Source organism: Adiantum capillus-veneris, chromosome 4 (genome assembly GCF_014529385.1).
Source record: "Adiantum capillus-veneris isolate H3 chromosome 4, ASM1452938v2, whole genome shotgun sequence".
NCBI lineage: Eukaryota > Viridiplantae > Streptophyta > Polypodiopsida > Polypodiales > Pteridaceae > Adiantum > Adiantum capillus-veneris.
The window spans coordinates 56,400,925-56,413,959 of record NC_140934.1 but is presented as its reverse complement, the minus strand read 5'-3'; the positions used below and the strand labels follow the sequence as shown (position 1 = coordinate 56,413,959).

The 13,035-nt window shown below is 45.2% G+C and overlaps 1 protein-coding gene across 4 annotated transcripts in view; it reads left to right on the top strand.

The window, feature by feature from the left end:
• Positions 1-11,984, top strand: part of LOC147459218 (protein root UVB sensitive 6-like) — a 47,205-nt gene extending 35,221 nt beyond the window's left edge. For all 4 annotated transcript variants that reach the window (XM_086510523.1, XM_086510522.1, XM_086510524.1 and 1 more), the window contains 3 exons: positions 9,796-9,897; positions 9,972-10,172; positions 10,845-11,984. In XM_086510523.1, the coding sequence (XP_086366649.1) occupies positions 9,796-9,897; positions 9,972-10,172; positions 10,845-10,913 (372 nt within the window). In that variant the 3' untranslated portion in view covers positions 10,914-11,984. The remainder of the gene's footprint in view (positions 1-9,795; positions 9,898-9,971; positions 10,173-10,844) is intronic.
• Positions 11,985-13,035: the final 1,051 nt, after the last annotated feature.

The following is a 13,035-nucleotide window of genomic DNA, read 5'->3' as shown; positions in this document are numbered from 1 at the left end:
CCCCCTTGGTCATCGTAGACCCCTCTTTGTCTCGCACGGTAAGTGCTATGCTCCATTTTTCTGGGCGTCCCAGTTGAGTGCAAATCCTCAGCAATGATTGCTGACTCCATCATCCTCTGAAGAGTGTCATGCGGATACACTTTCATACTCTTTCGAAGCTGCGGTTGGAGACCCGCTTCGAACTTCCGTTTCTTTTCCTTGTCGGCAATCTTCATGAAGGGAGTGACCTTCAGAAGAACCGACCAATACTTGTCCACATAGGTCGTTACTCTCTCATGTTCCTTCTGGGCGAGCCAGTCCCATTCCTTCCGTATGTCCTGCTCGAAGTCAGGCGGAAGAAACTGTTCATAAAATTCAGATTTGAATTTCTCCCAAGTACTAGCCTGAGAACCTTCCAGAATCTTGGCTAACCACCAATTACTTGCCGTTTCCTTGAGGTGCATCCCCACATGGCGCAACTTGGATCTTTCTGTGAAGTGCCCATTGGTAAAGGTGACTTCAAACTGCCTGATGAAGGACAGTGCTTTGGAGATATCTCTCCGTCCGTTGTAGGTTTCGAAGTTGATGTCCTTGTCGCCCGATTTGAAGACTCTCATGCGATGATGAGACTTGCGACCATGCTTCTTGAATCGAGGCTTATCTTTAGATTGATGTAGGGTAGTAGTAGTAGCGGCTTCCGTCTTCTTGCGAGAAGATTGAGAAGTAGAAGTATAATAAGGAGAGTAAGATGGAGATGAGATAGAGATGTCCTTGCTCTCGTCTAGCAAAGAGAGCGCTTTTTCCTGGCCTTTCCTTGGAGTAGGCCGTTCATTCCGATCTGAAGATCCTTTGTGCACCTCGGCACTTTCCCGATCCGAAGATCCTTTGTGCATATCGACACGTTCTTCTTCTCTTTCCTCCTGTGGTCTCACGCCAACAGTGTGGTCTTGATGCCCGGCGGCATGGGTTCCATTCGTTCTCTTCATTCCGTCCAAGAGCTTTTGGACATCTGGCAACAGTAAGACTTGTTGCAAATCCGCAAGCTGAGCTCGCACTTGTTGAAGCTCCTCTTCAACGCTTCTCCCTTGGCTCGACATGGTTCTTCCCGTTCTTCCTGGAATCGTCCTTCTTTGCAGAGAAAGAGAGGAGTCCGAGCTCTGATACCACTGTCACAAAACGGGAGCGTACACGAGCACTTAGAAATTTGAAAAATAAAATACTTTGCAAATGTGAGAGAAGGGAGAAGATCAACACAGTATTGGGGACCAGAAGATGGGCTGGTCCCCCCCCGTCAAGAGTATCTTTATTCAGGGAGAGTTCGTATACAAGCACAAGAACCGGAGAAAACCCCTCCGTTCTTTAGTCTTAGACCCGAAGGGTCGTTCCTTCCCGTGAGGGACTTAGGCACAAAGGCCGTACTTCCCGTGAGGGACTTAGATGCAAAGGTCGTACTTCCCGTGAGGGAGAATTCCTGCAAAACAACCACACAAAGCAACAACTCGCAATGCGTATAGACAAATTATACCTGTCGCTCCTCGCTCGGAAAAGCGACCTCCGTACTCCGTCGTCACACGAACACTCGCAGATTCCCGTCGCCACACTTTGCTCCAAAACCTCAGCGCTGGCACTTCTGCTACTCCTTGCGATGTAGAAAACTGTAACGCTAGTTGCCTTTTTATAGGCCCTTGCACCCGGCGGGAATAAGGCACAAAAACAAAAGCTCTGGCGCTTCTAGAGAGAGGAGAGAGAGGGATCGCTGTTTCAGCCTGTCCGTACTATGCTTTTGCGTAGGATTTTGGGGCCTCTGCTTTATTTTATTAATAAAGGGCTGCCCACTTAAAAGTGGGCGGCCAAACTTTAAAATAAAGTGTGAATCTGTTCAAACTTAAAAATCCACTGAGTGAGTTAAAATCGATGCTACACAAAACACATTCCAGGCGTCTCCGGGTGCAGTACACGGGCACAGATGCAATGTAGACATAGATTCCTCGCGGGAAAGCATCTACCCTCCCGCGAATGTCCTGCTTTTCGTAAAAAGCTTCTTTGAAGCCATCTTTATTCTTGTGCTTGCGTTCTTACGCGTATTCTTTTTACTAGCTTGGATTTCCTCCTTGACCTACGGAATGCCCCCTTCTGATGCACCCGTCACCCATCATGGGACGCATCAGGGACACCCGTATCCCGGTCTCTTCCACCGAACTTACGGAAACTCCTTCACGATGTTTTCCCGTCACTCATCAAATGACACATCAGCGTTGTCCGTTCCTGATGGCTTTTCCTGTAGCTACAATATTCCAACTTGTAATAGTTCTAGTGCGCATATTAAAATATCCTAATTTCATTAAAAGAAATTAATTCATAAAAACAAGAAAATAGTCCAATTAGCAACAGTGGTACTCCACTTTTGGTGATCTGGACGTAAGAGCCGGGGTAGCTGAGAGGGGGCCGGTTGTTGAACCAGAGCTGGGGTGGCAATCCTCTCATCCATAAATCCATCTTTCCTTTCAAGGTTGGAGTTTAGTTGAACCCAGTCATCAGAGGCGTTGGAGAGGCCTCCGTCCCTCCTTAACTATCTTCTGGAATCAATAAAAAAGCGTGCGTTCTGGGCTTGTTCTCATCACATTGTCTCCCGCGTCCCTTTGGATTCATCGCTCAAAGTCTTGTGCTAGTCGGCTAACTTGGTTTCTTGTGAAGGATTGGTGAACGCGGGCGGCCTCAAGTCTCGTTTGAGGGCCGCTCTTCAGGGTCCCCTAACACTCGAGTAGTTGGTGTAGTCACTTTCCGTGGGTCTCTGTGCCCACCTGCTAGGCATAGACCGCATTGTTTTTCTAGCTTTGATACCAAGTGTTATGGGACCCTGAAGAGCGGCCCTCAAACGGGACTTGAGGTCGCGCGCGTTCACAAATCCTTCACAAGAAACCAAGCTAGCCGACTAGCACAAGACTTTGAGCAATGAATCCAAAGGGACGCGCGAGACAGTGTGATGAGAACAAGCCCGGAATAGACGCTTTTATATTGATTCCAAAAGATAGTTACAGAGGGACGGAGGCCTCTCCAGCGTCTCTGATGACCGGGCTCAACTAAACTCCAACCTAGAAAGGGAAGATGGATTTATAGATGAGAGGATTGCCACCTCGGCTCCGGCTCAGCTACCCCGGCTCATACGTCTGGATCACCAAGAGTGTAGTACTACTCCCTTATAAGTGGTTACAATTCGGGGCGCTCAAGCATACCGCCCAAGCCCCGCGAAATGGGATAGAAATCCCACCCAAAAGTCCACTGTCGGTCCCCTCGGGAGCCGCGGTTCCAAAAACTGATTCAGAATCAAGAAAATGCCAAAACGGCCCCCTGGGCGCTTCTCAGGCCGATTTGGACCACGGGACCCCGGGGACCCACCGGCCACGGCCCAAGCGGGGCTCTTATTTTGCAAAATATCTTTCGGGGGCTCCTGGAGCCAGGGTGGTTCACTAGAGCGATAGGTCCAAAATTGTCACATGGAGGCCCACGGGGAGCATGGCCGCGGAGAGGGACGGTTCATTGAACGGGCACCGGGGGACCCCAAGCAAGAGGGGCGTTGCCCCCCCCCCCCCCCCCCCCCCCTCCCCCCCCGGTTGAGGTATGAGGGCAAGAGGGGCGCTGCCCCCCCACATTGAGGTAGGAGGGAGGACCGCACTCGGAACGCGGAAGGCCGTCGGCCACCGGGAACTAGACCCCCCCCCACCCCCCCACACACACACACACACACACAAATGAGGATCCCAACATTAAGGCTAAGCCTTATTCTATGATCACAGCAACTATGTTCAGATTAGACCATGGCTTTCTTGGTCATGCCGATGGACGGACGTTCTTCAGGGGCATGAAAAACCTGAAGTTGAAGTTTGTGCAGCTGTAGCGACTCTATATATTACTTGATTCTTTTCTATATTGTGACGGATTTTTAAAGATGGAAAGCATGGCTCATGAGTTGTGGTTAGATGTTGCTTTTGCATCTTTAGTTGGAATTTTACTTCACCCTTGCATTTGCACTTGAACCAAAAGCAGGAACATGGAGCTTGTGGAAGATCAAGATGTTCCAGAAAAAGGATTTTAGAAGGAGATAGATTCTGGAGAATGATGAGATTCATTAGGTTGTAATTTGAGGTTCAGTCTCTGCTATATTTTCTCAAATGCGTAAGTCTAATGGTTGAGTCTGCCCTTCCTATGAGAGCCAGGACAGAAACTCAATATGCAGACCTCTGTTAATGTGTTTGTTTGTGCCAACTCGTGTGGGAGCATACACTAGTAGTGGGCAATGGATGACATACATCAGTCAATGGTATGCATGATAGAGCTGATTGTTATTTTGTCTTGTGGATGACTATTTAAAGGCAAATTTGGCTTTTCTTGAGGTGTTCACTTGTAGCCAAGAATGATGGGGAAGAATAGTATCTACATTTATTAGATGTTGGTGAATGGTCTGAAATAAAAAATAGTTGTCATGCAGGCATATAGTGAGTACTAAACGGTACGCCATACTTGTCACGTGACACATCCCAACCCTATGTGTCCGTGGACAAGCTACACCACAACAGGGGTCAGTCAGTTCAGTCAAGTCTAGATTAGCAGTGATCTAGTACTTTTGTGAGTCTATTCGTAGACCGTGTATGCCCAGTCACTTAGCATAGATGCATATCCTCCGGTTGCACACAGCATGATCATCGGAATTCCCATCAGAATCCATTAGCATCAGTTAGGGGAATTTTCCAGTGCATTTAGCCTATTTTTGGTTATTTTCACTTATTAATTTTAAGTGACTTTCCAACAAAAGTAGGTAGGGCAATTTTGCTAAGTTAATATATAAGCAAACCAAAGTTCACACTTTGTGGCAGAAGAGGCAGCAGGAGCACCTTCCTCAATAGGCAACTTCTCAGCAAGACCAACCCCCGCGACTACTCTAGCGTTTTCTCCACAGAAGACCTAGCGTTTTTGCATTAGATCAGCCTTGGCGATTTGTGCACATCAGATCAGCCCCGGCGTCATCACGACACAGCAGATCAGCCTAGCGGTTTTGCATTTGCAGAACCCTGACGACAGAAGGACCAATTTCAGCCCTGGCGTTTTTGGATTTCAGCAGCAAATTAAGACCGGCATTATTCACCTAAAGTGTAGCAGATTCAGCCCGTAAAGACCATCAATTTTCAGCCCTAAGAAACCTCATTTTTCAGCCAAGAAAACGCAGCCAAAACAGTCATTTTCAGCCACCGAAACAGTCCCGAAATTCAGCCATTAGAAGATCTCAGATTTCAGCCATCGTCATCGTCGTCGTCGTCGTCATTGTCATCATCGTCGTCGTCACCGTCGTCGTCATCGGCATAGACCAAGTTGCATAGTCCATTGCATACGAATTGTACACCTTTGTGCAATCAAAGAATAGACCACTCTCGCCGACGAGAGTGGGGCCTTCGGAGGAGGGTTTGACAACCTCTCGGGTGTCGTATCTCTTCTCTCTCCTTCTCTCAGTCTCATTCACTTGCACGCACAATATCCACTCTCTTTGTTCGTGATCATAGCACTCTCCATAAGACGGAAAGCTCTCTCTTTCCCTAAGAACTAAAAGGAACCTTGAGGAGTAAAGATCACTAATCTTGAGAAAATACAACATTCATTCCACTGCACCTTACATTGGTATCAGAGCTTTGGAAGTGTTCTGCATTACTCCAAGAAAGAACCACAAGAACTTTTTTTGCTTGTTGCGATTGCACGAACCCAAGTTTACTTGGGCGTGGCGATTCCTAATCGTGTTTTGTTGAAGAGTGACAGGAATCCCAAGAAAGAAGGGCTTGTCCAGCCTCCCCTTGTGTCTCTTTTCACTCATTGAGAGCGGACCGTGCACTTAGCGGCCGGCCAATCGACGTGAGGTGGTAAAAAGCAACCTTGGTGTGAGCGCAAGGCCGGCAAGGGGTGCGCCCGTAGAAAAGGGTAGAACTCGAGTGAAGAGAAGATCCTTCTCCAACGCGATTTGCAAGCGAAAGAAAACCCCAAGAACCCAAGACCCCCAAGAACTCAAGAACCTTAGATTCTCACGAATCAAGGACCCCAAGAACTCAAGAACCTCAAGAACTCTAGATTCTCACGAATCAAGGACCTCAAGACCCTCAAGAACCTAAGTTTCTCGTGGACTTAAGAACCCAAGACCCCCAAGAACCGAAGTTCCTTGTGGACTTAAGAACCCAAGACCCCAAGAACCCACAAGAACCCACGATTACAGAATGATCATCACTCGAAGCGGATTGGATACTTTGCTTGGAAGTGATGAGCATGAGAGAGGCGAAGAAGAATTTTCCCCACCAGGAGGTTTTTCCGACCCTTCCCCATCTACGACAACGATTGCACTAACTCCAATGGGAGGAGTTGAAGCTGTTGTTTATGGAACAAGACTTTACAACGCAAAGCAAGAAATGCCGCAAGAATGGCAGCCATAGCGGGTGAGAACGAGCAAGCACGCTTGGAAGCCAAAGCAAGAGAAGGAGAATTTGATCGAGAGAACAAAGCAAGACAAGCAGAATTTTATCGCAAGAACAAAGCACGAATGCAAGAGATGTTGCGACTCTTTTCTCAAGTGTCAACACCGATGCAAGAGATTCGGGGAAAGGAGACTCTCTCAGTCTCTTCTCCAAAGCATGACACACAGGATTTGCATGATTGTGCGAAGCATGAGGATGATTTGATTGACAATGACTTGAATGATGATTTGAAGCACAATGATAAGCATGATGATTTGGATGCCAATGATTTGCATAATGATTTGGATGACAATGACAAGCATGATGATTTGCATGATCAAGATGTGATTTCTCACAAGCATGATGAGTTGCATGAAGATGATGTGATTGTTCACAAGAATGATGTGTTAGTGGATGCTTTTCCTAGCGAAACTAACCTCGTTGTAGATTCGATCAATCACGAAGAATCGATCTTGGCTTTCGAATCGAGGTTTAAAGAACCCATTCAGGAAGAATCGATCTTGGCTTTCGAGTCGAGGTCCACAGATCCCCCACACGAAGATTCGATAGATCCCGAAGAGGCGATTTTGGCTCTCGAGCCTTGGTCCAAGGAACCATCACAGGAAGTATTATGTGTTCGCATGATTGATACGCACGCATTGTTCGAGTGTTTCATTCGTAAAGGTTTCCTGTATTTTAATCAGCATCGTTATGTGATCCCTTTTCCTAGGCATGACATATTGTATGTTGAGCACGTTTCTCTCATGGATGAGCACGAATGTATGCGGATTGTTCATGAAAAGTTGAGAAGTTTGTATGTCAGGAAGTCGCATTCCATGTCTCTTCCTTGGCATGACACAGTTTACGAAAGAGCACATGATTGTATGAGCATCAAGCATGGGCATTTCCATTGTGATTTGCCACAGTTGATTGATTTCAATCAAACAGAAAAGATTCGACCTCATTGTTTGCATGTGTTGGATGAACGGTTTGTCACTCCGTCTCTATGTTCATCGACATTGCATACACAGTCTTTAGCGAAGACAAGATTTTTTTCCTTCACTTTACATGGAATAGGTATGTTCATGGTTTTGTGTTGGAGATGGTTTCATGAATTTTCAGCCATGGAGATTCTTGAAGACGAAAGAAGCACGACTCTAGACGAAGTTGAAGCAAGAAAGCACGACTCTAGACGGATTGTTCATGAAAAGTTGAAAAGTTTGTATGTCAGGAAGTCGCATTCCATGTCTCTTCCTTGGCATGACACAGTTTACGAAAGAGCACATGATTGTATGAGCATCAAGCATGGGCATTTCCATTGTGATTTGCCACAGTTGATTGATTTCAATCAAACAGAAAAGATTCGACCTCATTGTTTGCATGTGTTGGATGAACGGTTTGTCACTCCGTCTCTATGTTCATCGACATTGCATACACAGTCTTTAGCGAAGACAAGATTTTTTTCCTTCACTTTACATGGAATAGGTATGTTCATGATTTTGTGTTGGAGATGGTTTCATGAATTTTCAGCCATGGAGATTCTTGAAGACGAAAGAAGCAGGACTCTAGACGAAGTTGAAGCAAGAAAGGAGATTCAGAAGACTTTGTGTCGCTTTCGGCGCGGCCCAAAGAAGGAAGCGTTGCAGACCTTTATGAAGTTCAAGTACCGTACGACCTACACAGCAGAGTGGGCCGGCGAAGAGTCCCTTCCAGGATTCCGGATTCTGTTGGCGATCTCCCTCGACGCCATACAGTTCGGTACCAGTACCTCACTTTGAAAAGGAGGGGATGTCACGTGACACATCCCAACCCTATGTGTCCGTGGACAAGCTACACCACAACAGGGTTCAGTCAGTTCAGTCAAGTCTAGATTAGCAGTGATCTGGCACTTTTGTGAGTCTATTCGTAGACCGTGCATGCCCAGTCACTTAGCATAGATGCATATCCTCCGGTTGCACACAGCATGATCATCGGAATTCCCATTAGAATCCATTAGCATCAGTTAGGGGAATTTTCCAGTGCATTTAGCCTATTTTCCTATTTTTGGTTATTTTCACTTATTATTTTTAAGTGACTTTCCAACAAAAGTAGGTAGGGCAATTTTGCTAAGTTAATATATAAGCAAACCAAAGTTCACACTTTGTGGCAGAAGAGGCAGCAGGAGCACCTTCCTCAATAGGCAACTTCTCAGCAAGACCAACCCCCGCGACTACTCTAGCGTTTTCTCCACAGAAGACCTAGCGTTTTTGCATTAGATCAGCCTTGGCGATTTGTGCACATTAGATCAGCCCCGGCGTCATCACGACACAGCAGATCAGCCTAGCGGTTTTGCATTTGCAGAACCCCGACGACAGAAGGACCAATTTCAGCCCTGGCGTTTTTGGATTTCAGCAGAAAATTAAGACCGGCATTATTCACCTTAAGTGTAGCAGATTCAGCCCGTAAAGACCATCAGTTTTCAGCCCTAAGAAACCTCATTTTTCAGCCAAGAAAACGCAGCCAAAACAGTCATTTTCAGCCACCGAAACTGTCCCGAAATTCAGCCATTAGAAGATCTCAGATTTCAGCCATCGTCGTCGTCATCGTCATTGTCATCGTCGTCGTCGTCGTCACCGTCGTCGTCATCGGCATAGACCAAGTTGCATAGTCCATTGCATACACATTGTACACCTTTGTGCAATCAAAGAATAGACCACTCTCGCCGACGAGAGTGGGGCCTTTGGAGGAGGGTTTTACAACCTCTCGGGTGTCGTATCTCTTCTCTCTCCTTCTCTCAGTCTCATTCACTTGCACGCACAATATCCACTCACTTTGTTCGTGATCATAGCACTCTCCATAAGACGGAAATCTCTCTCTTTCCCTAAGAACTAAAAGGAACCTTGAGCAGTAAAGATCACTAATCTTGAGAAAATACAACATTCATTCCGTTGCACCTTACAATACTCGTCTGTTCTTATCATATTCTATGACGGTCAAAATTGCCTTTGTACATGTGTTTAGTGTACTAATGCTTTAGACAAAATAGATATGGTGCAATGCCTCATGATAAAACTACACAAATACCTTTTTATTTTATAGTTATAATGCTTGGTGCTTACCTTTGTGCAAAGCCAACATAACACATAGAGGCTGATTTGAATTGAATTGTGCTTTTAAATAAGGTATGGTTTTTGGGTGCACAAATGGCTGCGTAGATTTTGGCAACTCCTGCGCTCTTAGTGCTAGTAGAGGTGTACTGTGTTTTTTCTTGCATGATTGCATTGCTAAGGAAAGTGAGGTGGATCGGCCTTGTATGTTCATAGCCTTGAATGTGATTAGCCTTTGTTTGCAGAAAGAAAACTACCTAGTAGCTTACAACTCGGAGAAGAGGCGAACTTATGTGGTTTTGAAGGAGAGGGCAAATTCGGATGACGTCTTACGTGCTACGTTTCATGTAAGTTTCATGTGGCACAAGACCTCGTTAAGGACCTGAACTTTTCAGTCATGAACTAGGTTTGTTAACAACAGGCTCAGGTGGTGACAAACATCTTACAAAGACCGCTATCTTGGGACTCTGATTCTGTTGGTGCTCAGAGCAAGACTTTGGATTGTATATCACAATTGAAGAGCAGTTGTAGTTCAGACATGAATGTGGAAGCTGCTATTAGAGAAAGCTGCAAGCATGTGACCGAGCTCTTTGAGGCATTCAAACATCAGGCTGATTCTCAGGTGTTTTCCGTTTTTGTAAACAGAAATGCTTTATACCTTGCACTTTTGGTTAAGGGTGATTTGGGCTTATCCTGGATTAATTTTGGTATATATTTTAGTCGTATAGGGGACATGCAGACCTCACTTTGCGAAGTTTTCGTCCAAGTCACGACCAGTTGATATTGTGCTAATTCTTTCTATATTCTGTGGTGCATAGGCCCTGTCAACTACCTCAATTTTGTGCTAATTTTTCCTATTTAATGCTTCTTTTAGTGCTAGGCTTCATTATGGCTGAGTTTGCCCTGCATCTCTAGAGTTAGGACAGAAACTCAGTATGGAAATCTTTGTATTGATGTATGCTCGTGTGTGTGTGTGTGTGTGTGTGTGTGTGTGTGTGCGTGTGTGCGCGCGCATGAGCATGTTGTGGAGGTGTGGGAGCATATATTGGTACCTAGTTCTCCACCCAATATTGGGCACTGATGACCTTAGTGGGAATGTTGTAGTATTTAGTCAATACTATGCATGATGGAGCTGATGGTTATATGGTCTTGTGGGTGACTACCATGAGTCTACACCTTGCACTTTCCATGAAGGGTGAATGTGGTCTTATCCTGGATTCATCTTGGTATTTATGCTTTATACTCGGGTCCAACCTGTCGTAAAATTAATCTCTAGTTTTTTTGTGGAAAACAGGGATGGAAAATGGGTGAATCACTTTTGAATCCTGGAATTGCCCGCTTATGTGCATGGAAAGGGGCTTAACAATGGTGTATTGGGTGCTAGTCCTGCATTCACGGAAGACCTCTTCAGAAATTTGAAGAAGCAGCCGGCGGTGAAGAGGTTTTGACAGGAGGCCATCTAGTGAATGAGAGAGGCTCTGGGGCTGCATTTCAAGTTAGGCCTCCTTGGAAGTCTTCAGACCAATTGATTGTGCTGGGATGGCATTTTTGTAGGAGTTTGAAGTGGCTATCCCTGGCAATGGCAGGATTCGGGGCATCTGGCTGCAGCTTCTCTGGTTCTTTCAATGATTGTTGGTGGAAGAACATTTGTTGCAGCTGTGGTACTCCTCAAAGCAGAGTTCAAAATCATAAATAGACTTACCAGAATATTGTAACAGTAGATCAAAGATTCATCTCTTAGGTTTGGGCTCTTCAATGTGGAGAGGTTTATTCAATCATTGTCGACCGGAAAATGTGGTTGCAGAGACTGCAGCAAGTGACAAGGTAGTGGGGGATTCTTTTTTCGACCTTGAAGGATCAATCTGCAGCTGTTGTCTTAAGGTCCTGAGACATGAAACAAGGTGGTAAAGGATTGGCTTGGCAAATGTATATGGAATTGGTATAGAGTTTGTACATACAGCGCAATCTGGGCCAGCATGGATTGTTTTTTTTGGCAAATGCAGTCTCAGCATAATCTCAACCGGCTGGTTTTGTCATGTCATTGGGTTTTGAGGCACAGATGTTGAGATGCTTAAGGTGCAGGAGTTAGTCTGCAAATATCTGTTGTTAGAAGTTCTGACCATCTGTGGTAAGGTTCTTGACAGTGAGGGTGTTAGCTCAAATAAATGGTTTCGAGTGCTTTTTAACCTCAACTTTATTGAGCTGAAATTTTCTCATGGCAGCTCTTAGTATTTCACTTTTAATTTGTTCGAAGATGCTTAATTACAAGCCAACTTTTGTCAATTATCATTTGGAGGAGGCTGAATTAGCATGGGGCCGAATTGCTAGATACTGGAATGGAGTCTTGACTACTGGTGTTTCGTGTGTTAAAAGTGAGGGCAATGCCAGGTGTTACACATCTCATTGAATTTCAAGAGATAGAAGTTAAGATGTTTCCATAGTGTCCAGGGGAGTTGCATAGTGGTAAAGGTGAGGGGCTTTAAGCATGCTCGCTATGGTTGAACCCCTGCAACATGGGGGTCTGAGTGGGTGCAATCCTGTAAAACTAGCTGATTCAAAGCATCAGATTGCTAAAAAGAAAAAGAGGTTTCTGTGGTGAACAATCCGTTGTAATTTTGGTGTGGATGGAATGAGATGTCTTTCTCTGGTTTGGAAGTCTTTTGTAGTTAAACAAGCCACTTGCAGACAAGAAATACACTTGAGCCTAACGGTGGGATAGAGTTTGTATGTTGAAGGTTGCAAAGATTTGTATGCAATGCCAATATTTAGCTCTTGATTGAAACAGTAAGGGAAAATCCCTAGTGCAATGAAAATTCATCTCTTGAAATGTTAAGAGATTGTGCCCGTTGTTTTCCTCCACTAGGATTCAAGTGCTCTTCTCGTCCTTGATGATGGGTAGTTGGTGGAACACTTTCCTCTTTGTCGGATTCACTGTTAGAACCCAAGGGATCAGATGAAGTATCGTTTGATCTAGTTGGTGATGTCACATGCACGCCATTGGGGCTATACAAGTCACTTCTATGTACACTTCCTGGTTCCATCTAGTGATTATCATTGTGTGTTGCTCCTCTCTCTCTCTCTCTCTCTCTCTCTCTCTCTCTCTCTCTCTCTCTCTCTCTCTCTCTCTCCATTCACAACATGGTATCAATGCAAAATTTATGGTTTAGATCGTTATCTTAAACTAAGGCGTAACCGGAATTCAATGAGCATCCTTTTTAACTGATGCATGTTAAGATTTCCAGAGAGCTTCTTTTGTTGGACTATGAGAAAGGCCTTCCCTTCTGCATAGTCATGCAGTGCCTCTCTTTTGTCATTGTTAGCCACGATTTTGTAGCATATTGAGTGCCTCGATGATCCCTCGACTATATTTTCATGTGGCTATCAGCCATTGAGTGCATGGTCTTTTGAAGTTTCAAGGAATTCTCCTTTTTAAATGAATATGGGAGTTGGACAGTTGAGTGACGGGTCCCGGTGCACATTCCTAC